At 32.1% G+C, this 25012-nt stretch overlaps 1 protein-coding gene across 2 annotated transcripts in view; it reads right to left on the bottom strand.

Moving 5' to 3' along the window:
* Nucleotides 1–25012, bottom strand: part of LOC118201737 (transcriptional adapter 3-like) — a 127018-nt gene that overhangs the window by 18668 nt on the left and 83338 nt on the right. For both annotated transcript variants that reach the window (XM_035373886.2, XM_035373885.2), the window contains 2 exons: nt 11749–11868; nt 2207–2394 (listed from right to left, as the gene is read on the bottom strand). In XM_035373886.2, the coding sequence (XP_035229777.1) occupies nt 2207–2394; nt 11749–11868 (308 nt within the window). The remainder of the gene's footprint in view (nt 1–2206; nt 2395–11748; nt 11869–25012) is intronic.

The following is a 25012-nucleotide window of genomic DNA, read 5'->3' as shown; positions in this document are numbered from 1 at the left end:
GGATTCATTAATTGGAAAAAAGTTTTAGCAAGATTAACCGAGCACGAAGCGTCTGGAATCCACAGAGGTGCATGATTAAGTGGAAAATTCGAGTACAACAAATGAAATCGTGTCAAGGCATGGATAACGACACTGAGTGACTCATTCATACAAAGAAAGAAAAATGGAGAGATATTCTATATAGTCATAGATGCGGGACTGTATTTTTCAACAAACTGTCGTTCTTTTCTTGGGTCTGATGAAATCCCAAGTAGCCTGTTCACAAAGTGTCCTAGACCTAGCCAACAAAATTTTCTGAATTTAATCTCTCTGCTTGCCAAACATAATTCAACTCTTAGGTACCAGTCAAAGCACCTAACAAAGGAAAAGAATCATATTTATCAAAGATAATTCAAATAAAGTTATTAACTTAAAGGCAAAACAGTCTGAAGTAGCATTTTAAACGATATTAAAGAAGCCAAATACTACACAATAATGCTCGATTGCACTCCATATGTCTCATACAGAAAAAAATGAACCAGGTGATTCAATACGTAAAAACGCATGGTGATGACTGCGAGATAAAGGAAAATTTAATTGATTTCATAGAAGTTGGTGAAAAGACAGAAGAATATATTTCTGAATGCATTGTAGAAAATGAGTATCTTAATGGACATGTGATGGTTTAGATATTGAACAATGTCAGTGTCAGTCTTACGACAATGGGTCTAATATGGATGGCATTTCTAAATCAGTACAAACTAGGATTACAGAAATGAATAAGCAGGAGGAATTTGTGCCATGTTTGGCTCGCTCCTTGTATCTTGTCGGTGTGAAATTCTGCTTCTTCATGCACGGAAGCAGTTAATCTGTTTGGAATTACTCAGAAAATACTTCGCTTTTTTGTCGGATGCACTACTCGGTGGTATATTATGAAACAATGTACAAAACACAATTTTAAAGGAAGCAGCCAGATGAGATGGTCGGCAAAATATGTCGCTGTGAAAGTTCTTCTAATGAATTTACCGGAAATATAAAATATTTAAAAGAAATTAAATCTATTTCTCTTGATGCGGAATCAAAGCACCAGGTAAGACATCTCATACATGTTGTGAAAAATTTTGAATTTACTATCAACCTGAAAATTTGAGGTAATATTTTTCCAGAATTCGATCGAGTAAATATAGATATTCAAAAGGAAATCCTCTTCCGCATTCTGTGTAGTTAACAAAAGAACTGAACAAAACTGACGATTTATAAAAAATGAGAGAAAAATCCTATGGCATATTGGATAGAAGAGTCTAAAACAGTAGCCGAAAAAAGTGCAGTTGAGTCTATTCTGACAAAGAAAACATTCCAAAACACAAAAAGCAATCTGATGAACTGTTTGAGGGCGAATTACGAACACTTCAACCAGTTCAGATTGAAGTTTCAGCAAATTAAAACATATTAAAAAATATGTACGATCATCGGTGAGCCTGGAGCGTTTATCAAGTCTAGCGATTCTGGCAACCGAAAAATCAAACCGCAGATCAAATTATGACTATTCCATGTACTTATTGGCAGAATAAAAGGCTTACAGAGAAAAATTTTAATTTTTGTTACAATTCCATGATATTTTAATAGCATTAAGGCAGGTAAGAACTTAAAATTACTTAATGAAATAGGAAGTATGAAAAACAAGAAAGGAAGCATGAATGCTCTCAGTGATAGTCCATACTCTGTATAATCTTTTCAGAATATTTTCTTTCTGCAATAGCCCATATTTTGTACGCAATGGCCCCATTAGTGGCTGAGCAATAAAAGCCACTGACCATTAGTAGTTAGGTCCGAGGGCCAAGTATATGTGAATGTGCTGGCTGTATGAGCATTTCCGTGATTTTCCCCATGTGTAACATAGATGCGAGCTAGTTTCTCTTTTTTTCCACTGGGCATTCCTCCTTTGCCGTTGGTTTAAAATCTGAAATTTTCAACTGAAGTACAATAATTTGCTCTAACTACATAAACATATTCCAGTACAATATATACAATACACAAAACATTAAGATTTTAGGATATGCACTTTCTTGTTTGTTTAACTAATAAAATACCTCCTTAACTTCCAGTTATGATAAATTATTTAGCTTATGCAGAGATTTCACAAATGAAGCTATATAAAGTAAATAATAATAATTCAATAAAGAGAAAATTTGTTTTGAATTACAATATTGAAACAATTAATGCATACTTTGTTTTCAGCTTGTTCCACTTCTTTAAAATAGCTCTGTAATGGCATATCTTTTTTTGCCAACTCCAAGATTCTCTTTCTTACAGGTACTGTTTGTGCAGATATAGCTTTCAGCCTACTCTGTAAAGTTTGGAGTTTCGTCAGGACCTTATCTTCTGGTTCTTCAAGTTCCAAACTGTCCAGAATGCCTAGAAATAAAACCAGTGAACGACTTTTAAAGTGCTTACAAAAAAAAAATGTCATTTGCATTAATGTCAAGATGACATAGTAACTACAGTACAAAGTCCGTAATCCGGACGTCCATTATCCGGAATGATCTATAATCCGAGACCTCAAAGCCACAAACTTTTTTCCCCATGCTTTATGCATGTGCATAATGTGTTTACACATGTGCGTTAATCGAGATACGTTAAAAAATTCTTGGCATAATTTATAGCCAGCTACCACATTTCATGGTGAGGACGATGAACATGATAGCCAGGAATTTGAAGGTTTTCGGACATAGCAAACTAAAGGTGAATTTTCCAGTTATTGGATTTTGTAAAGATATGTGGAGAAGCGGTAATGAATGAAGATGATGTAACAGAAGTTTTCATTGCGACGACAATGCCCCATCATCAATCAACAGATGGTGAAATCTGTAGTATGGGGTCTAGATCCAGAAAATACCGCTTCCGTTATGAAGAACGTAACAGAGAGGTTATTGAAAACAAATAAAATTTCGATTGACAAGTTAGTCAGTACTCTCGACACAGCAATTACAGGACTTGATCAGTGGAACTTTGTAACTGAACAAGAAATTATGTCTGTTTATAGAATTAAAGAGATAGTTTTAATACAAAAAATGAAGCAACTTAAACAACTTACATTGAAAGAAATGTTTAATAAAGTAAACAAATAAATATTAAGCTCTTTTTTTGTAAATTTTTATATCCTTTAGATCATAATTGCTCTGGATTTCACAAATTATGGTTTCATATTTTTAATTATATAATTTCTGCATGCTATCTTACCAGATTTAAATTGATGATATATAATCCGGAAAAACCCCTAATCTGGAATCGCCGAAGTCCCAATGAGTTTGGATTACGGACTTTGTACTGTACTACTGTATGCAGAAACAAAACACTTAATCAAAAGTTAATCAAGCTACTGATATTGAGCCATAATGAAAACTCAATGTGAAATAAAATCATGTTACTTTTAGAAGTGAGTGATAATGAAAATTCACTGTGAAATAAAATCATGTTACTTTTATAAGATAAATTTATATAGTGAGGCAAGTCACTATCATGAAAGGCCCCATGTTCCAAAACGTTGCTCATGCAAATACATAAAATTAACATGTGCTTAATCAGTAATTAATCAAATCCTTAATTTATTTTAAACATATGAATCATGCTTTGTCAAACCGTATTAAATAGCTGTTAGAGGTAGAAAAAAGTGATACATATGATTCATGCAAGTATGTGACCTTTATCACTTTCACACTCAGAGACAATATTTTTTGTATTAAGGTAATATTAAGTTGCAGGTTCAAAATTTATTATAAAAAGATAATAAATATTCACAAGCGTACATCTAATTACTGTTTTAGCAGGAGTCATGTCAAATGCAATTTATTCTACATCTTATTATATTCAAAGATATTGTTTCTAAAAGCTTAGCAGTATTTGATGATGAACAACCAAACTGGAGACTTTTTAATAATTAAACAAACCCTCTGAGCAGCATGACCGCCTTATCACGCAATTTATGTCACTTGGTATATACTAGCTAATAATTTACGATATTTTGCTTTCTTACTTTCTTTTATAGTACAGGGTGTTTCATAGATCATGAGACAAACTTGGAGGGGTTGTGGAGCGTACTAAAACATGCATTTTTTTATAGGAATGTAGTGACGAGTTAAGGCAGGAACACAAAAAAATGACACGAGGGGAAAATGTGTTTATGTACAAAGGTTATGTAAAATTAGTCTTGAAAGTTCAAGTACTTTCAAGACTAATTTACTTATATTTAAAGTTCAAGTACTTTCAATGTGAAATTATAAATGTAGGCAGTTTGTTTCTGAGAAACAAACACTGACTGAAGCTCAATAACAAATACTCGATGATGGCATAAGTATGCTTGATGATAATAAAAGTACCCATTTTTGAAAAATATCACATCCAAGCAACATAAAAAACTGTTGCTTAAAATATACAGCAGATGATGATCTAAGCCAGATCAGCCCATCATTTAAGAATATAAAATTGAGACATTAAAAAACAACATGTATTTCTATATTATATATTTTGATACTGTCTGTGGCCAAACAATTAACCTCTAATACTTATATTATTAATATGATTAACAGAAATCCTCCCTAACCTTGTTTTGAGGTGCTACCATTTGCACTGAATGGTGGTTTTAATTTTAATTACAATACAATTTCCTCCAAATTATTGGAAGACAAAGATTACAGAATATACCTGTATACATGACTGTCATTTACTGTTTTCTGTGTGAGGCAAAATAAGCACTCCACTTCACACTATCAATACAAGTGCTGTGCCACTGAACTATGAACTGTAAGATACCTTCAGAGATACCATGGCATCATCCAAATGATGCACATATTAAAATACATTTCCCTTTACATTATAGAATGATGCGGCTGATAGTATGTATCCATGGCTGTCATGAGTTGTTTTCCGCATGAGGTATCTAAAAGTAGGTGCTCAAACTGTCCACTGTCAATACAAGTGCTGCACTGTTGAATTATGGACATGTTTAGAGATACTTTAGGATGAAAGATCATAGTCAGGGATAACCCTGAGACAAGTCATTTTTCTAGTCTAGGGTAGTGTGATGTTATACATTCAATAGTTTTTATACCTCTTTTCCTTCGCTGTGAAGAGAATAGCTGTTGATTTATCAATACTGATTTTAATTCTCCACGTTATAAGTAAGCCTCAAATACATGGATTTGGAAAACTATAAGCTATATAGTATGGGAATTGGGAATATGATAAATATTGGAATTTATCCTCTGGAACTGTATCTGGATCATCATGAATTTTGAAAAACTGGCTCCAAAATCCTAAGTATTCTCAAGCATCCATCACCTGGAAATTTCTTTAGCTGTAATTTTCAGCATTTAATCTTTCATACATTTTTCTTCAGCTGTAATGCTTTCACTATCACCTTCACTTGAAATTTTGAACCCTATATTCTGTTTTTAAGATTACATGTCAGGAATTTTGCCTTCATACCTCTACACAACAGAATACTCCTTTCCAAATTCTTAATCTCCTGTCAAAAAGTTCTAAAATATTCTGCTGAACAACACCTGATCATTCAAATCTGTCATGCAACTGCATCAAAAGAATCTGAAGATTTCTTGCCATCAACCCTTTCTTTTGTTAATTCTTTTTCTACTGTTTTCACAATCACAGTAAATGCTAAACAGTGACATTTTGTTTTATCTTTAAATGCACCCATTCAACGCACCCATATTAAAAACAGTTCTAAAATATTTTGATTCACCAGTTGTAGCAAATTTTCCATATTTAGGCATCAAGCAAATATATTACAACAAGGATGACCTGTGTCAATAAACTAAAAAGCTGCATCTCCATTATATGCAATTCTAAGGCAATTCAAAATTATCACCCATGAAAGAAAGTTTGTAACATCAAACCGATGTTAAATGCTTACTGTTTTGAAGTGAAAACAATGTATCATTATCTGAAATAAAACTTTTTCCAAACACAACCAAAAGTAAGCATACATCACAGCAGATCAAAAATGTTATAAGAATGTTAAAGATGCACCTGAAAAGGAAAACATGAAAGTCCAATACATTTCTGCAGACGACAATATTTACGTGAAATAACAATGAAAAGAATACATAATAAATTTTACTCTGAAATATGTTATACAAGAACCTCGTCAAGGGGAACCAAAATCATTTGTTTTTGAGTAGGATTTTGCAACACAATTAGACCATATCAAAACTGAGCAGTGAATGTCTTATACTGCATTCCTTCAGAAATTTTCTCTGCCATCTGGGTGGTGGATAACTTTCATCAAAAACCAAACTGATGTATGATCAATATGTTTTTGGTTCTGATAAACAAATTGAATCCATTCAAAATTACCACCTCAAAAGTTCTGATGATTAAAGAATGCACACTGGTCTATAGCTCTCCGGATAGGTTGGTGGTTTATTTGGCTTGATTATCAGTGAGACGACTGCAGTTTACCATGAATAAGGACAATACTCATATTTTAGAAAAATGCTAATAACCTTGGTTAATTTAAAACTATCTTCATTGGCATGTTTCTGATCATAAGCTTGGAAATTCTGGTCATCCCAGGATGTTTTTCCTCTGTTTATCTTCTTGATATGGCATTTTACATTAGATGGGAAGACTGGGCTGATGTTTGCTTGTGCATTTATTGCAAATGAGCATAACATATCTCCAAATTAATATCTGATTGTGTTGAATGTTGTTGATGTGAAACTAATACTCCAAATGTGATGCTAAAAATTCTGCCTTCTGAGATTCAGTGTACTAGATCCCTTTAGGGGTATTTAGGGGTAGAAAAATACTACAGTGTTTCATAAGCTGGGTTGCAGTTCACCAAATGCAGTTTGCCATTCTCAGACACAAAATTGATATATTTCATTCAGCTGAACTGTGCTTTTCATTGGCAAGACATCTGACTGCATTATGCAGTCTACTGAAGATGTGTTTGTCACTTGGTTTTTGTGTACACTCACACTTCCTTCATGCAATGCATCTCACCCGGGTAAGATGCTTAACTTCAGGTATATTCTGAATTTTGGGTTTGTTTATTTTGGCGGAAATATTTTCATAAGCAGTGATTATTGCATTTGTAATTATCTTGTCCAAACTAATCCTTGACAGCAATGCTGAAAGCATACACAGAGTGTTATTTAGAGTTTAGACAAATTTTTCCGAATTTATAATAAAGACTCTTTTGTTCGGTGCAATATAAAAGCTAATATCTAGGTATTAAGCTGTTTGGAAACAACTCGTTTCTGATGCCAGGCTTAAATAAAGGCATTATAAATGATGTGATATTTATAATGGAAGAAGAATAAAAATCATTCCTGCTAATGCAAAACATATCCACCTCTCCAACTCACACTTCTAAAATAAAGGAATAATAACTTGCATGTTTTCAGAATTATCTGATGTATCACTAAATGCCTGAAAAAGAAACTATGCTTTTATAAAAAGAATATATTTATTCATTATTATAACATTAGTTTTCAAATAATATTCTGTATAACATTAATTCTCAAGCCATGCACCATTCTGTAAAAGTTAAGAACCTTCACACAATATCTAGTAAAGGCCAAGCAAGATTAACACATTCATTAGAAAAAGAACATGCATTGTAATAAATGACTACAGTCAGTGTCTATGATTTACTGTTTAGTCTCTTTATTTGGTTGTTAGCTTTTGATTTCTATCAACTTTTATGTTTTTCCCATTCTACCCATTGTCACATATAGAAAATTTAAAAAATTTTGATGTTCGATGTTTTCAATAGTTAAAGAACTAATGTTTTGGAAGGGGGAAAAATGGAAGAATTAACCAACATGTTGCTTGAATGCTTACAACACTTTAATAGTAAAAACGTTTGATGATATGAACTATTAATATGAGGTATGAAGACAGGATTAGGACTTGGAATCAAACTTCAATTACATTAGCTCTAAAGAATTCAGAACTACCAAATGACTAATGAAATAACTTAAAATTTGCTATGCCTGTCACCCCAAAGCTTTCAATGCCGAATTTAAGAGAAGAATTGCCGAATTTAACAGAAGAATTTTGAGAATTTTATTGGCCAATCATTCATTAAATATCTTGTCAGATCTGGCTTGGTTGCAAATTTATAGGAAGTGACAGTTATATGCTTCAGTAATTCACAAAATCTTTGCATTTTTACTCAGTACTAACTTTTCCTTTCATGAATACTATTATGGAGATCACCTTATCACTGAAAATCTCCAAATGGAAGAATCGTACAAAACCCTAAGATAAACTTCTAAGTATAGTAAACTTATGGTTCTGTTTTATCTACACTACAGACTAATGTTTTCATTTGCAAATTTTCATACCATTATTTGGCTCAAAGACATTTTGCATTATTTAAGTATATATGTCAAGGGCATTACATGAGAATCATAAAACAGGGATTCATTTTTAATTGATGTAATAGAGAGAGAGCTATTATAAATGTTACTATTTCTATGATAGAAAGGGGAAATAATCAGATAACAGACAGTAAAAAATTGAAAACTAAAGCTAGAATTTTATCTTTTTTACCTTATGCAGGCTTTATCTCGTATACAAATATAATACATTATACATTGAGTGCTAATTTACAAAATTAGGTAACCATAATAATAACAGCAGTAATAATATGTAAACATGTAAATGAAATGTAAAATCCCTGACGAAACAGAATAATAACAAGAAAATTGCAAATGTATGAATGCTGAAGAAAATATCAAAATTACACAGCAATAAAAAACTCATATAATTCCCTTTATTATAATAACTAAAATCGGAACAATGTGAAAATGAAAATAAACAAAATCAGACTCCTTACTGTGTATCACAAATTTACCATATTTAAAAATTTTCAAATAAGCTGGTTATCATTAAGGAAAAATCACAAAAATGACGATTACTCAAAAAGTTAGATGCAGAATTTAATGAAACTGAGTATACAACACATAGTATAAAATATGAAAAGATTTACCAAATAATTATATTATAGAAATTAGCATATGTATAAAATGAACAAATCAGATGTGTCAGTTTGGCGTATGAAAACCACCTTCATATAGTATGATCTTCCCTAGCATCAACACAGCTCACACAAGCATGTATGATGCTGTCAGTTATGTGGTCTTGGACAATGAATCTGCTTATTTTATATAATTTTAAGCTATTTTAATCAATTATTATTCTAAATCAGCTAAAGGTTTTAAACAAATTTTAACATGTGGAAGAAAAATTTTATGCACTGGTTATCATTAGTTAAGGAAATATCACAAAAAAGGCAACTGCTCAAAAAGTTACACGTAGAATTTAATGAAACTGACAGTATACAACACATAGTAAAGTGTAAAATAACACAAGAAGAAATTACCAGACAATTATCATGTTAGAGAAATGCATAAAATGAACAAATCGGATGTCAGTTTGGTATAGGAAAACTACCTTCAGTATATAGTATGATCTCCCCTAGAATCAATACCTTGATGTATGATGCTGTCAGTTATGTGGTCTATCAGTTCCGCAAGTGAAAACCGTAGTTCTTGCATTGCACTTGCAAGCGCGGCAGGGGTCTGAAGAGGAAGAGTGAAAGTAGCTATATGGCTTCCAAAAACCATACCAATCATGCTCAATAGAATTCACGTCTGATGATAAAGCTGGCCACTATATGCACTGAATTGTTTGTTGCTGAAGTATATCATCCACAGTGTGAACCCTGTGCAGTCTTGTGCTGTCCTGTAGCATGAAATCACTTATTGCTCTGGTATAACAGCAGATATAAGCATCAAGGATGTCATCTCTATTTGTCTGATCGAGGTCTTTGCATCCACCCCAAAGGGATACCACCCCAAATACAGATACAGCATCCTCTGTATGCACCTCATTCACAGATGTTTGATGGATAATAACAGGTTCCTAGTTATCTCCAAATCAAATAACAAATACTATTGCCTTGGAGGCTAAACCCAGGCTCATCTGTAAATAGAACAGCCCTCTATCTTATCAGTTGTCTAGTGGGCATTTTGACATGCCCGCCTGAAATGTTCCCTCCTATGATGAGATGCGATTGACATGCTAATGGCTGGTCACTTCGCATACAGACCTCTTTCACAATGCCTTCTAAGCACAGTTGACATTGACACCAAAATTCCAGTGGCTGCAGCAAGGAAGGATCTGAGCTGAGTTAAGAGTTGCAATACTATTCTTTCATGTGCATAACAACAAATACTGGTCATCGGCTCTTGTTGTAGCAGTTGGCTGTCCTTGCCTGAAAATCCTTAGATGCTGAATTTGTGATTAGAAATTCTTACCAAAGTCTATGAACTACACGACTCACATTTAGACATCTGACCACTTCTGTCTGGCTGTCCTACCTCTAGTCTCCCAATAACTCTCCATTACATTCCTTCAGGCAAATAATGCCTGGAGGTCACTCTTACAAATTGCCCATCCCAGATTTCTTATCTCAGTATCAGAAATCTGCAGGTTTGTTCTCAAACATACAATTTTATGGTTCTCGCAGATGACCTATTCTGATTGCAATGCTACTAATTTGCATAATGCAGTTTTACTCAGCAACTCTTGGACAACATATTGGATTTTTTTATGGATTGGCTTATTTTTGAACAAGTTATCACTCATTTTATGCTTTTTTCCTTATTTTTGAAAACCAATGTACCTTGTACATTTTTTGCCAGTAAACTGATGAGATCAGAAATTCAGCTGACTGAATTATAGATCTGTTAATCGCTGATGAGATAAATATCTAGTTTCATCTTCCATTGATTTTGCTCATTCCATTTTTATCATTGCACACAAACAATAACATTTTTTTTTTCTTTTTTTTTAAAATATGTTATACAAGGTTTGCCTGCAGAGATATATTTTCTTTGAGGTCAGAGCTGAATATCAGTTACTTAATCAGAAGGTTTGCCAATAACATCTATCCGAATTGCATAAAACAATGAGAAAATTAAGCTGAACATACAAAAACTGCAGAAAACCAGTTCTCCTAACAGTACATACATATATACAAGTATTCTCTTTTAACGGAGGAAGGACAGTCATTTCTGCATTGCAGAAAATTATTGGACGGGAATAGGGATGTCCAATACACAAAATGATGCAATATTTGGACCTCATAACCATCAGCAAAATGTTTTCTGTCTAGTCTTGGAATGCAGAATATAAGATTCAGTGAAACACAAATATGCAGTAAAAGCAACTTTACAAGTGATATTCCTGCACATCACTCTAGTGACTCACCCTAGCTAATCATACCCTGAATCAAAAATTTACCTAAATAAAGTTTTTAACACATCTCGTACCCTATTAAGGTCACAGGAGACCTCTTGTACAGCCTGTCACTTAACTCAGCACTGTTGCAAATAGTTTCAAAATAAAAAGCAAGATATCTGAAAATGTAAAAAATAAGGCAAATAAAAAAAAAGTTTTCAAAAAGTGTGTGCACAACCTTTCTTCACAACAGCTACAAAATCCACTAAACCATATTCATACTTAAATTTTTCTTGAAAAGAAGACACTGACTTACATTGAATCATAAGAAGCATAGGCTATAATTATATAATTTCTAACCTGTTATATCAGCTTGATTAATTACACAAGAAAACAGTTTTAATCCAATAAAAATCTTATTCTCCACCTGTCATGCTTTAATCATTACAACTTAAAGAAATTATATTCAAGAAGTTACATGGAAATTCATATTACCCAATTTAAACAGCTTCTTTTTAATTCTGTCATCAAGTTCTTCAGCAGACTCAATTGTAGGAGGTAGATTAAAACATGTTACAAACTCAGGATTTGGTGGAATAAGTACCTTAGGTGGAGCTAAAAGATGATATATTTAATATGAATAGCATCTCTTTATTACAACAGAAATATAAAAGAAATTTAACAAACAGACAAAAAAAAAGAGAGAACAAAATGCTTTAAAAGCATATTTTTAAGGAATGATTATTTTGTACTCATACAGATATATCTTTTATTAATAACAATGATGATGCAAATGTTCATAAAATTTATCAAGTGGACACAAGTTATGTAAACTATTATTTATATCATAAACAATATTACTCTGATATATAAATTTATTTATAAAATATAAATTATTACAAAGTACCCTTAAACTCCTCAGTTTATTAAGCAGCTACAATTAAAATTCAAAACTAACTGAAGGATGTTATGACTAGAATGACAACACTCAGAGAAATAACTAAATGGCTATTAGCCAAGCCAAAAGCAGAGCAATAAATGTAATGGCCCTTAAAAATGGTCATCACATTCGATTGATAAAACAATAATGTTTCTAATCTCAATAAGAAAAGCTAAAAAGGAATCAATGAATCATAAAACAAAAGTTAAAAAATTAGCAACAAATTTATAATGTAACCAGAGAGATACAAGGTTTAATTGATTTAATAATTTAACACTTTGCAGACCAGAAAAAAGTTCTGCTTAATGTAACTAACTATACTGTGTATCCACGGTGATAATCTGAAACTGGTTACACCACTTCTGCATCAGGTGGCAAAATAATCTAGCATCTGCCAGAGAGATAACTGAAAGCAATTAACTCATCAAAATTGTCCAAGCTCTCAACTCATTCACTAAATGATACACTTGCAGCTTATTTGCATTAACTTAAATAAGCACAAAATCTAAAAATATTCTAAAAATAACTAACAAATTTATACATAATTCAAAATGAAGTTAAATACAAGGGTGGATCCAACAAAAAAGTTACAAAGGTAATCAAAATTATTTATTAACAATAGACAGAAAATAGAAAAGGAAGTTAAGAGGCAAACTTGCCTATCATTTTTCCCCATAATCACCAAATCTATTTAAGCATTTATACTTTTATACACTTTTCATATTTTATATTTAGGCATCCGAATGCAGTACGAACTTGTTTAGCCTGGTTGGGTAGAAATCACGTCCCTGCCCACTGAGCTAGTTCTCAGTAGCTGTTTTCACATCACAGCCTGAAGAGAACCTCATTCCAGATAAATGTTCCTCCAACTTCAGAAAAATGAAATGGTCATTGGGTGCTAAATCTAGGCTATACAGGATGGTGACTTCAGACTTCCCACTTCAACTTTTGCAGCAATTCTAAAGTTTGGCGACCAGTATGGGGCCGGGCATCATCATGCAAGATGATGACACAATCACTTAACATGACAGAGTGCTTGCGTCAAATGGCTTCATATAACCTTCACATAACCAAAGTAGCATAATAATGATCAGCAGTTAATGGTATGGACATGTTCCAGATACTCGACCAGGATAACACCACAAGAATCCCAGAATATGGTTTACATAACTTTACAAGCAGACGGTGTAACTTTATTTATTTTTTTTTTGTTTTTGTTTTTTTTTGTTTCTGGTGATCCAGCATGTTTATACTCCATAGTGGCTCTTTTGGTTGAAGGGATGAAATAATGAAGCCAGGTTTCATCTGCAATAATGATATGATGAATAAAGCACTGGCTATTAGAATAGTCAAGCCGAAGAATTGTGAGACTGCACATCATTCATGGGGCTTTCTGCTCCATTGATAACATAGATGGTACCTAGCAGGCACACACATTGGAATATTGTAACACATTAGAAATGATATGCTGCACAGTATCATAGCTAAATCCCAGCTTTGCCGTGATTGTCCACGCTGTTACATCATTCATCCAGAAATATCACTATGACTACTAATATATCATTTATGGCAATATTTAACAGTTTCGATCCAACTTTTGCATGATTAAAATTTAAATATGAAAAGTAGTTTAATTTAATGTTGACATACTAAAAGCGTAATATGAGTTTAGAGTTTTTAACTTTTCCCATTTCCTGGAGATCTCCTGGGACAATATGTCCCAATAATATTGTCAACTGGGACTATTTGTCCCAATCATCTAGGCTATTACCTTTTCTCGGAAAACAAAACTAAAATTTGTGGTAATATATAATGTGAAAATTACAAAACGTAAACTCTGCCACATGCACCAGTTCATATACAACAAAAATTTTCATATATGTTTCATAAACATAATATATCAGCATGTAGTAATTTGATTACTGATGGGACATACTAAGCCACTGTTCAATACAATTGGGACAATACATCCCACAAAAAGAATTTATTAAAAATTTCTTAAATCTGACATGAAAAGAGTTAAATTACTACTTTATAAGAACAATAAGAACTATTTCATACTAAGCATGCCTTAGATATAACTGCATTTTAAAGTTAAAAAATATAGACAAATCGAAATTTAAGTAATTGGCGTGCCCAAAAACTTAAAGTGCACCATTTGCAATATAAAAGTGTTGCCAGGTTTCTTTAGTCATATATTTGTTCCCTAATTTCTTAAAAACACTGCAAATGTAAAAAAAAATAAAAATAAAAATAAAAATTAAAAAAAAAAATAAATAAATAAAATAATAAAATAAAAGCGGGTTTTATTTACCCAATAAAGCCATAAAAACTAATCTCTGGGATGTATGTGCCCATTAGGACTGAAAGGGTTAAATCACAAATAATCATACAGGAAATTAGAATCCATAAACCGTAATTTAAATCCATCCATAAATCTATCAGATTTTTAAAGTCTGATTTTTACAGGGAAATTTTTAAAAAATTGACAGACAAGATATGTACATATAATTATCAACAAAAATACTTATAATTCATTTAAAAGTTACGAATGCAAAGATTTATAAGTAGCTTAAGTTAGCAAGCTTAAATTCTGAATCAGATAATCTTTTTCTGTAACACAATCCTTCATTTGTTTACCTTTCAATGTTTACCTTTTCAATAAGAATGGGTTTAGAGTTTGGTCGAAATTCTGTCCCATTTTCTTTCTTTCTTATTTTACATAACAGAAAAAATTATTTCACATGTTGCGTTTGAATGAGTTTTTTTCGTCGCTATGGCAGAATCAATATCGCACTTAAAAAAGCTTTTCTGAATGGTCTGAAACTGAAATCAGAAGGTTGCATTTCAGTTAAAAACTGAATTAAATATCACTTAGCTTTTACTTACCATTTCATTGTATTTTTCCATCAAGAAATTCGGTATTTCTTTTGATTTTACAGCACTGATTTTTCTATGCCTTTGAGAAAATGCATTCACATTTTAAATTGTGTGCAACTGAAAAATCTTTCTGCAAAAGCATCATTTGCATAAACTTTAGATACTTTAATGCATGTAAATTCTGTAGAATATGAGTCTTTAAATATCTAGCTCAATATTTTAGCCTCTTATTTTGAGGCTTTCCTACTTTAACTATGACTCAAAAGCAGCACAAGCTATGCTTTCTTAATATGACGTAATCGAATAGGACCTGCACAATAAACGAGCCTTCCAGTGTAAAGAGGTCGACTGGAAAGAAAAAGGATTCAAATTCACAGACCTATGATTGGCTACTCTTCAAAACCAGCAAGATCATCATCTTAACATGTGATATATGATGTAATGAGTATTTCACTAACCATTAGATAAGCAAGCTTCCATTTTGCGTACCATTTACTTTGTCCCACTTTCAATAAAATTTGTGGTTTGGTTATTTACACAGAAATTACAGAGAATCCATAGTAGTTGCAGTCTATGTTCTTAGATAAGAAACAAATTTCAGAACAGAAATCAACATAATGAATTTTATTTCTGCTGAAACACAAGGATTTTATTAACTTTTTATATATATTACAAAGTTTGATATCTGGACATCCAATATCCGGAATGATCTAAAATTCAGGCTTCAAAACCCCCAAACTCTTTTTTTTTTTTTTTTTTTTTTTTTTTTTGTATACTTTACGCATATGCATTTGATTTTCTTCCCCGTGGACAGTCCCGATTTTTAATTTCACTTTGGCACTAACGAATACCTCGTTATTGAAGAAACAATAATTTAGTATAAATTAGCAAATGTTGCATAAAGTGTAAACTTTATGAAAATAATACATGACCTCGTACATTTAAAGGAGTAAACATTTTCCCCAATATATATTGTGTAAATAAAACAGCCCAAGTGTTAATGAAGGATTGGTTTAAAAATCATTTCATACTCGAGGCTCGGCAGAATTCAGTTGGTTTACCTGATAACATAAAAATTGTCCTGATTGTAGGCAACTATACAGCATACTTCACCTAAAGTTTTAATGAGAGATCATGTATCTGTATTATTCGGTCCTCCAAATTGTACATTCATCATTCAGCCTATGGATATCGGAATAGTGCATGCACTGAAATGCAAATATAAAGTAGAATTTTTAAAAGCCATGTTAAATTTCTTGAATCATGGCAAGACTATTCAAGAATTTTTGAAATATTTTAACATAAAATCTGCTTTATGGAGGATTGCAAGATCATGGGAAGATGTGCCTCCAAATACTTTAAAAATGCTTGACATAATTTATGGCCAGCTACCATATTTCATGGTGAGGATGATGAATATGATAGCTGCGAATGCAAAGGTTTTTGAATATCACAAACATAAGGTGAAATTTTCCAATTAGTGGATTTCGTAAAGAAATGTAGAGAAGCGGTAACAAATGAACACGATATAACAGAAGTTTTTCATTGCGATGACACTGCTCCAATCATCAATCAGTTAATGTACGGCAAAATCTGTAGTATAGTCCTAGATCCAGAAAATACCATTACAGATAGAGAAAAAAGTGACAGATGACAAAGAGGTCACTGAAAATGAAAAAATTTTGATTGACAAGTTAGTTGGAATTCTCGACACAGCAATTACAGGACTGCAGCAATGTAATTAACAAGAAATTATCTACAGAATGTAATGAATGTTGAATGTACAGAATGTAGAGTGTTATCTACAGAATATCTACAGAATTAAAGAGAAAGTATTAACACAAAAAAGAAGCAACTTAAACAACTTGCATTGAAAGAAATGTTACCTAAAGTAAACAAATAAATATTAAGTTTTTTTTTTTTTTTTTTTTTTTTGTAAATTTTGTTGCTTTTTAGATCATAAAAGCTTCATTATTTCATAAATCACGATTTCATATTTAAATTTTATAATTTCTACATGCCATCTTACTAATTTTAAACTGTTGATCTAATATATGGAAAAATCCCAAATCCGGAATTGCCGAAGTCCCGGCAAGTTCGGATCTCAGACTTTGTACTGCATAACTGTAAGTAGCACACTATACCACTAAAATGTATAAAAAATTGTACATATATAATCAAAGAGTAGGCTACACAATAAGTCCAAAAGATGTAAAAATGAGGTCACTGAAAGATATTGTTGCTCTTTTATTTATCTTAACATGCCGACTATTGCTCTGAGGGAAATGAAGCTTTCATGGAAGATCTTCAAAGGGAAACTGGTTTGTATTAATGATACATATAGGGAAAATCATGAAAACACTTATGCAGTCAACCTGCTCAATCGTATTCAAAGCTGAGTTGAATATTTAATGCTTAGCAGTTTTAACCATTCAGCCATTGACTTATGAGAGAATTCATAAATTAGAAAGTAAAAGATCCAGAAAACTAAATTTTATTGCTTCCAAATCAATGAATGAAATATATTCTATCTACTTTGATAAAGTGGAGTCTTTAAAAACTCTTTTTTGAAACTACACCTATGATAAGACTAACATTTCTTTGAAATTGTTGCAGTAACTATAAAAAGGTTCCAGGATATTGCTAGTTTCACCAAACTCTGAAGTTCTAAGCACACTGTGACAACTTCAGAGCAGCCTTAAATTATTTGGATGAAATGAATCAGCAATGTTTCTTCTAAAAATTCAAGATAGTTATGAAAAAATGATTCTATCGTGTAAGTGGGAGCAGGTAATGGGTAGCTTACACACATTCGGGAGAAGTTACAAAGTTTAAACACCCCTCAAAGTATTGCTTTCATAATCTTTGACGCTAATTCTGAACACCTTATAACAACAAATGCAGCTTAATAATCATGTATCAATTCAGTAAAAGAAACTATGCTCTTGAAACTATTCAGAAACTATTTTATAAACAGTAACTACTGTTGCTAAAATAGTTTCAATGGTCACCACAGATTGCATGAAGAAGTGAATTTCCAGACTGCATTTCATTCATTCCACTCCGTAGATGAATTTCACTGTTATCATTTATAAGAGATTGCATAAACTTATTTGCAGTACAAAAACCACAAACTTCTCTTCAACAATATGAATATCACATTCATCACAGTTCATTCAATCATGAAGAGACATAATCCAATCATGCATAGCTAAATCCAACAACATACTCTATGATCATGAGCACTGGCAGAAGTAATACACTAGTAGCAAAAATAAAAGGAAAAGCTGTAAAAAAGTGCTTTATGCTAACTCTGTTTAGTGAATGCCAAAAAAGGTAGTTAGTTTGTTGCTTAACCACTTGCCCATTTTGGCAATGAAAAAGAACAAGTGTTGCTTTTGGATCTTTACTGATTTGCCCACTTTCCGCATGGGCAATCATATTTCTCTGCTGTTCTTACTGTTTTGTCAATATACATTCTATTTTTAGTATCAAATCTATCATGTGTTGGCATAGATATTCACTAAGTAGCCTCACATAATTTGCATGACTTAGCAACTTTTTATCTTACAGTTCATGACTTTTCACGTGTATTTTACTGTTGGTTTGATAACTTTTTTAAAGAATAAGAACGTAAAACTGTGTTTTACCATAAAATAATGGCTGATTCAGAATGTATGAAGACAATTTCTTGCATTTCAGACAATGATTTGGTATCAGAATCTGCAATGTCTGTAAATTGGTCTGGGAGTAGCGAAAGTCCTCTAGATGATCAGTATTAGTACAAAACACATGGCAGTTTAGGTTAGAGTTTTATTGGATATTATCGTTTGACTGCCTGAAAAGCAATGCAGAAGAAGGTAAAGGAAAGGTATTCACGGTGTTTATCAGCTCCAATAAGACTAACAGAAAGAAATTTTTAGAGGTAATTTTTTCTACAGGGGGTGAAAAAAAAAAAAAAAAAAAAAACCTAAGATCCAACAACATGGTGTTGATTTGTTTTCCCTGAAGTACAATGACAATAACAAAAGAATTATAACAGTTCACAGCAGGGTATTTTTACTTCGATTGTGCCTCTCACCTTGCTTTAAGATATATCACAATAATGAGACCTTTGGAAATCAAAGGCTGATTAAATGTAACTGAGCATAATTGTTAAATAATTGCATTTTTTTATATACACAACCATAAATGCAACTTCCCTGTTAGCCACTCACATACAAAGAAAAGACAACTTCAAGGGAAGTATTTTATTTGCTACAAATTTCGTTTTAAATGTTTAAAAATATTACATATGTTAATATTAATAACATTTTCCTACTTACAAATATAATACAATAAAAAAGAAACAAAAATACTATAAAAAAATTTGGCATTTTTTAGATCGAATTCCGGAAGAAAAATGAAACATTTAAGTGGTTAAGGTCAGTGGGACTCATCTCCACTACACATATATATGCAAATTTTTGCACCATAAATTCTCATTTCAAGGATTGTATGAGTAGCCAGATAAAGCTTTTGCATGTGAAAGGTGCAGCATGTAATTCAGAAGCCACATGAGAGATTGCATGCGATTGGGAGAACAGAAGCAGGACCAACACTAACACAGGTCTGTAAGGATCTGCAAAAAGCACATCAAGAATCTGCAAACTGCTTAAAAACACAGTTGATGAATGCAGACAACCAGCTGAAGATCAAAAACATGCCATAACCGGATCTCAACACTTATTTGGTAATGAATTCCAAAAGAAACAGACAACTGACTTTCAGCCCAGATTACAATGCCATTCACTGCACTGACAAGATCTCAGCTATCCAGATATACTGTGAGTCACAAGTTGCATAAAAAGAGAGCTGTATTCAAGGGAACTCCGAATTTGTGTCCTACTACGTCAGGCTGTGAAATGCTCCTAGCTACATTGGTGCAGATATCATCATGATTAAAATATCACAAAGTAGATCCAAGGTTTCTTCACTGATCAGTCTTGTCTTAGTTAGCAGAATGTTTCTACCCAAGTTACAAACTGGAGGGAGTTAACCAGACACTGCAAGTCTGAAAAACATAACATCTGTCAAAGACATTGATACAAAGGTAATGGAATCATGATATGGGTGGGCAACATTTTGAATGGATTCACTGTCCTACATACTTCTACAAGTGCAAATATAAATGCTGAAATTTACAGAGATGGGGGGCTCTTCATCCTTATGCACGACGTTTATGTTTGCACTTTGGTAATAACTTCCTCCTATGTGGCAATAATGGTTGTCCCCACTGTGCTGCACTAGTGGCCAAGAAACCTAATGAATGATGTGAAATGCATATTCTCTTGATTTAAACCCAACAAAACATGTGAATGCAACAGGTTGCCCACCTGCATATCTGTAGCCCTCCACTTGGTACTCTCCAATAAGTTCAAAGTATGATTCCACATGAGTACACTTATTTATTGCAGGAATTCCTGGACAATCTTATGCTCAGTATGGAAAATTGTTTAAAGTTTGCATTTTGTCAGAGGCAACAACACACATTATAATTTTTTTTTTCTTTTTGAAAGTGTATCTAAAAAGCTGCAATACCAACTTTTCCTGACACCTCTTTATAACACATTTTTCATAAAAAATCTGAAAAATTATTCAAATTGCGTGAGTTTTTCTTGCTATGTCTTGCTAATATCTTTCACTAACCTATAAACATCTGAGTGCTTGTTTATTACAGAAAAAATTCTATTTATATCTACAAATGAATAAAGCCGGAATCAAAACTAGTGTTGTTTCATTCACCATAGAGAAGTGTCAGTTGAAAAAGTACAAGATTCATTCTAGTGCAGATAAATTTTAATAGCGGTCATCCATTACGCAAACCCACTACACAGCCAGCACTTTTTTCGTCTCAACGATACTTGCAAAAGCCATATGACTGCACTAACATGTTTTTTATACAAAATTGGAATTTTCTGGGCTGATATAATCATTTCCTACAGGTCATTTCAACATTTAAATGGCAGTTGTTATAAAAATCATAACAGCAGTTTTGTAGTAGTAATTTGCATGTTTGGCAAAAAGTTTAAAGTTTGTGCTAAATGTAAATTCAGTTAAGAGACTTCAAACTTATGCTAACCTAGTTTCTGCTATTTTCTTCAGTGGAAGAGCACTTGCTGTACAACTTTTATCTACTTAATGAATCTGCATGTTAATTACACTATATTTTTGCTATTTCAAGTGTTATGCTCTATATATAAAAAATATATACAGGTATATTTATATCTATAAATATATTATATCTATAAATATATTATATCTATAAATAAATTTATATCTATAAATATGGATACAGCCGTACTCCCTTTATCCACCGATTCAATATCTGCAGTTCACAGAAGGAAAAAGGAAAAAAAATCTCTTTGAGGGATGATCTTGACAGATTAATAGAGCGAATAGCTTATACTTTTATGATGGCTTGACAGTGCAATTAAGTGAGTAGATTTCATTATTTAAGACCCAGACTTTTTTTATTTGTAATATAAAATGGTGGAGGAATTTTACAAAGAGAATTATCTAATATTCTGTTCTTATTAAACTATATGATAAATTATTTTTAGTCTTTTAGTTCATTAATTATGTTATGAGTTTTAAATAAAAGCTTATTTTTTAACAACTTTATTTGTTTTATTTTATGGCTTTTCAAGTTATCAATCAAACAACTAAACCGGAAAGTCGTTTTTCAGCAATATACAGACTTTTACTTCAATTCTGTTATTATTTACAATCTTACAATGAAGTACATTATTTCTAACATTAAAATTTACGCACATTATCTACAATAAAAAGTTAACATATTTGATCTTAGGAGGCTAACGTACATTATTTCTATCATTAAAAATTATGTACATTACTTGCAATAAAAATTTAACATATTTTCTTAGACTATCTTGGATGATGTATACGCATTCTGTCTATATTTAATAATGCATTATTACTACAGTTTTCTTGCCAGTCACCTTTGTGCTACCCAGTTCCTGAATTTTAAGTCCTTCTAGTTAGTTTATTCTGCCAAGGACAACTGAAGCTCCACCTTCAGCAAATATTTTTTTTTAGTAGATAAATTAATATATCTGGCATGCATTCAGTCTAGAGAGTTATACATACCAGTTCCAAGATTGGCCATGCAAACTTTTAGTTTAAAGTTAAACAATTTTAGAAAAATTGTCTAATAAATCTGTTTTTAACACATGAGGTATATTATGTTTAACTAATGGTTATTTTAATTCGTTAGCCTTTTCCGTTCTTTATGTTTTCCCTTGCTAGGATGTAAATGAGTCAGGGTGAATGAAAGTATATTTAAACTGAAGTACTGAAAAGGTTAGTCAGAGCGTGTTTTCACTATTGACTGTGCACATTACTTTTACTAGCTGTTCAAATTTTGAATCACGGCTTCACATTCTTGGTGCCAAAGTTATTTTCATGCCAGTATAGGCTTCTGAGTCAACCGGCCGGATTAAATTAATTTGTGTAGTCTTGAACTATTAACTTATCTTTAGCTTTATCACAAGTGGATGATGGATTTCTAAGCACAAAGACTGTGGTGCCATCTGTAAATAAATGATTTCAATAAAAGGGTTTTTTATACCATTCCCTTGTTGTATTCATCTTTGAGTCTTGGTGATAAGTTGCTACAGAGATTCTGAAGTATGTCTAATAGCATTTTATATCAGGAAAGAAGACTAGATCTTACCTTCTAAGTTTAACTCTTTGCGGCACAGTGTGTCTGACATTGAATGTAAAAGGATTTATACGTTACTATAGGTTACTATGAATTCTTTATTTATAGTAGATGGCAACTCAACCAAACCACTTCATATGTTTTAACCATGTTTAGTTTTTTAAGACCCTCATTTTTCAAAGAAATCTTCCAGATTTTTTTTAGGGTATAAAAGGAATTGTTTGAAAAGAAATTTCTATGTTTTTTTTTTTTTTTTTTTTTTTGGCTGTATGCTAATCTCCTTACTCTATATTAGTTTTAAATTTTTACCTTGAAATCTTGCCTAAAATCAAACGGCGAATCCTAGGTGTGCGCAGACCGGCTCACCGATAATCTAGTACAACTGAGTCTGTATTCTTTGTTTCTTTGTTCATCGGTCAGTTCATTGATAACAATGCTCGTTTCAGAACTCTTTTTGAAGCCCTATTCAATCAGTGTGCCCACTTTGGGCCCACCAACAGAATTAAAAGATAAGTGCTATCTTCACAAAATTTTACTTGTGTACTCCTCTAGGGCTAATTAGACTGCCTACCTTTTTTTAAATCAATACTCTGACTTTAAAAGGTAGCGTTCCGGAAAACATTAAAAGAGGGTGAAGAATTTGTTTGATAGCCTGTGAAAATTTCAAATCTTTTTAACAGATACAGTTTTGGATGTTGCACTTTAAAACTCGCATTAAGGAATATAGCATTATTTTTCTGAATAAAATTAAGAAAACCAGGTTTTAATTTGAAGTGCTGAGAAAAATGTATATAAACTTATAAAACAGGGAAAATGCCATGGTAGATTTCATTGCAAATAATTTTAAATGCTAATCTTGTAAGGGTCTTAAGTTTTACTGTTTATTTCATTGTAAAACTTTACTACCCTGTCTTATTTTCCCCTTCCGGCCAAAATAAACACGTTAACTTTATGCACATTGTACTTGCTAACGCTTAAGTATTTAAGTTGTGGCTTTTTGCCAAGAGCAGAGTTAGATGGAGAGAAAGTGAGCCGCCTTGCCACTGCATTTCACGCAAGCTTGCCATCACTTGCTGTCTGCCTTTACGGCCAGAGGTTTCATTCCTCTCGAAAGCTAAAGTCATATTGTAGTTTTTCGCAGTTTGCATACTACATACATAATAATTTAAAAGGCCAGTCTTAGCGTTAGTCAATTGTATAAAGTACTCACTTTTATTTAAATTTTAGTTAGTCAGTAGTTCTTATATTTTTATGTTCAGACCACAAGTGGTTGGTCTTTGTATCCAGAAGTGCAAGAGCACCTGCAATATCATGGAAAATAAAGGGTAATTTAACGTTTGTAGTCAAACTCGCTGTCTAGTCAGGACACGTCATGTTCGCCAAGCAGATTAGAAGGAACAGTAGTGCTGATAATCTAAGCTTAAACACTTTCGCTGTTGGGATTAATAAATAAAATGAATAATAAAATAAAATCCAAAATCTATCTACAAAAAAGGGGGAACAAATGGAATTCATAAAATGGCAGAAGACTTCTACTTTAATTTCTTTGCAAGTAATTATCTAAGCAAAGCGAGGGAAGTAAATAAATAAAATCAATATTACAGAAATCTATATGGAAGCCAGAAAATACTGTGATGTATAATGACATCATGGTCACAAACTACATTTCCCAGTGAACCACATCCAACCCAAGCAGAAACTGATATTTCCTCTTTTGCTTAAGGTTGGACACAAGATATCCCTTAAAAAAATATAAGAATCTTATTTATAATTTCAAAAAGCAAAACTTTTTTGTTTTATTTGTGAAACTGTCAAGCTTTTATAAAATATACATTTTTGGACATTGAAATTTTAAAATAATGGATGGAAAATGGTCCAAACAATCACATGATTTTTCAGACATTGGAAATTACGTTAAACATTTCAACATCATTTAAAAGGTTTTTCCCACTCTATCAAATGGTGAAAAAAGTAAAATTCTGAGATTTTTAGTTTCTTCATTAAATGAGTATACATGCAAAAAAAATCAGTTCAAGATAAAGTTTTAAAAAGTCTGTTTAAAAGATTTTTAAAAATTGCTTCACTACCAGGGACACAAGAGGTTTTGCTCTTGTTATACAAACAAATGTCAAAATTACATACATAAAATAACCATACACTTTTTCCAATAATTAAAAACTATACTTCATAATTTTAAATTTTGCTTTTATGCTCAC

This window comes from Stegodyphus dumicola, chromosome X1 (genome assembly GCF_044657685.1).
Source record: "Stegodyphus dumicola isolate Sdum_Otavi_A_Nest chromosome X1, ASM4465768v1".
Lineage (NCBI taxonomy): Eukaryota > Metazoa > Arthropoda > Arachnida > Araneae > Eresidae > Stegodyphus > Stegodyphus dumicola.
The sequence above is the reverse complement of the archived record's forward strand: the minus strand, read 5'-3'. Positions and strand labels throughout refer to the sequence as shown.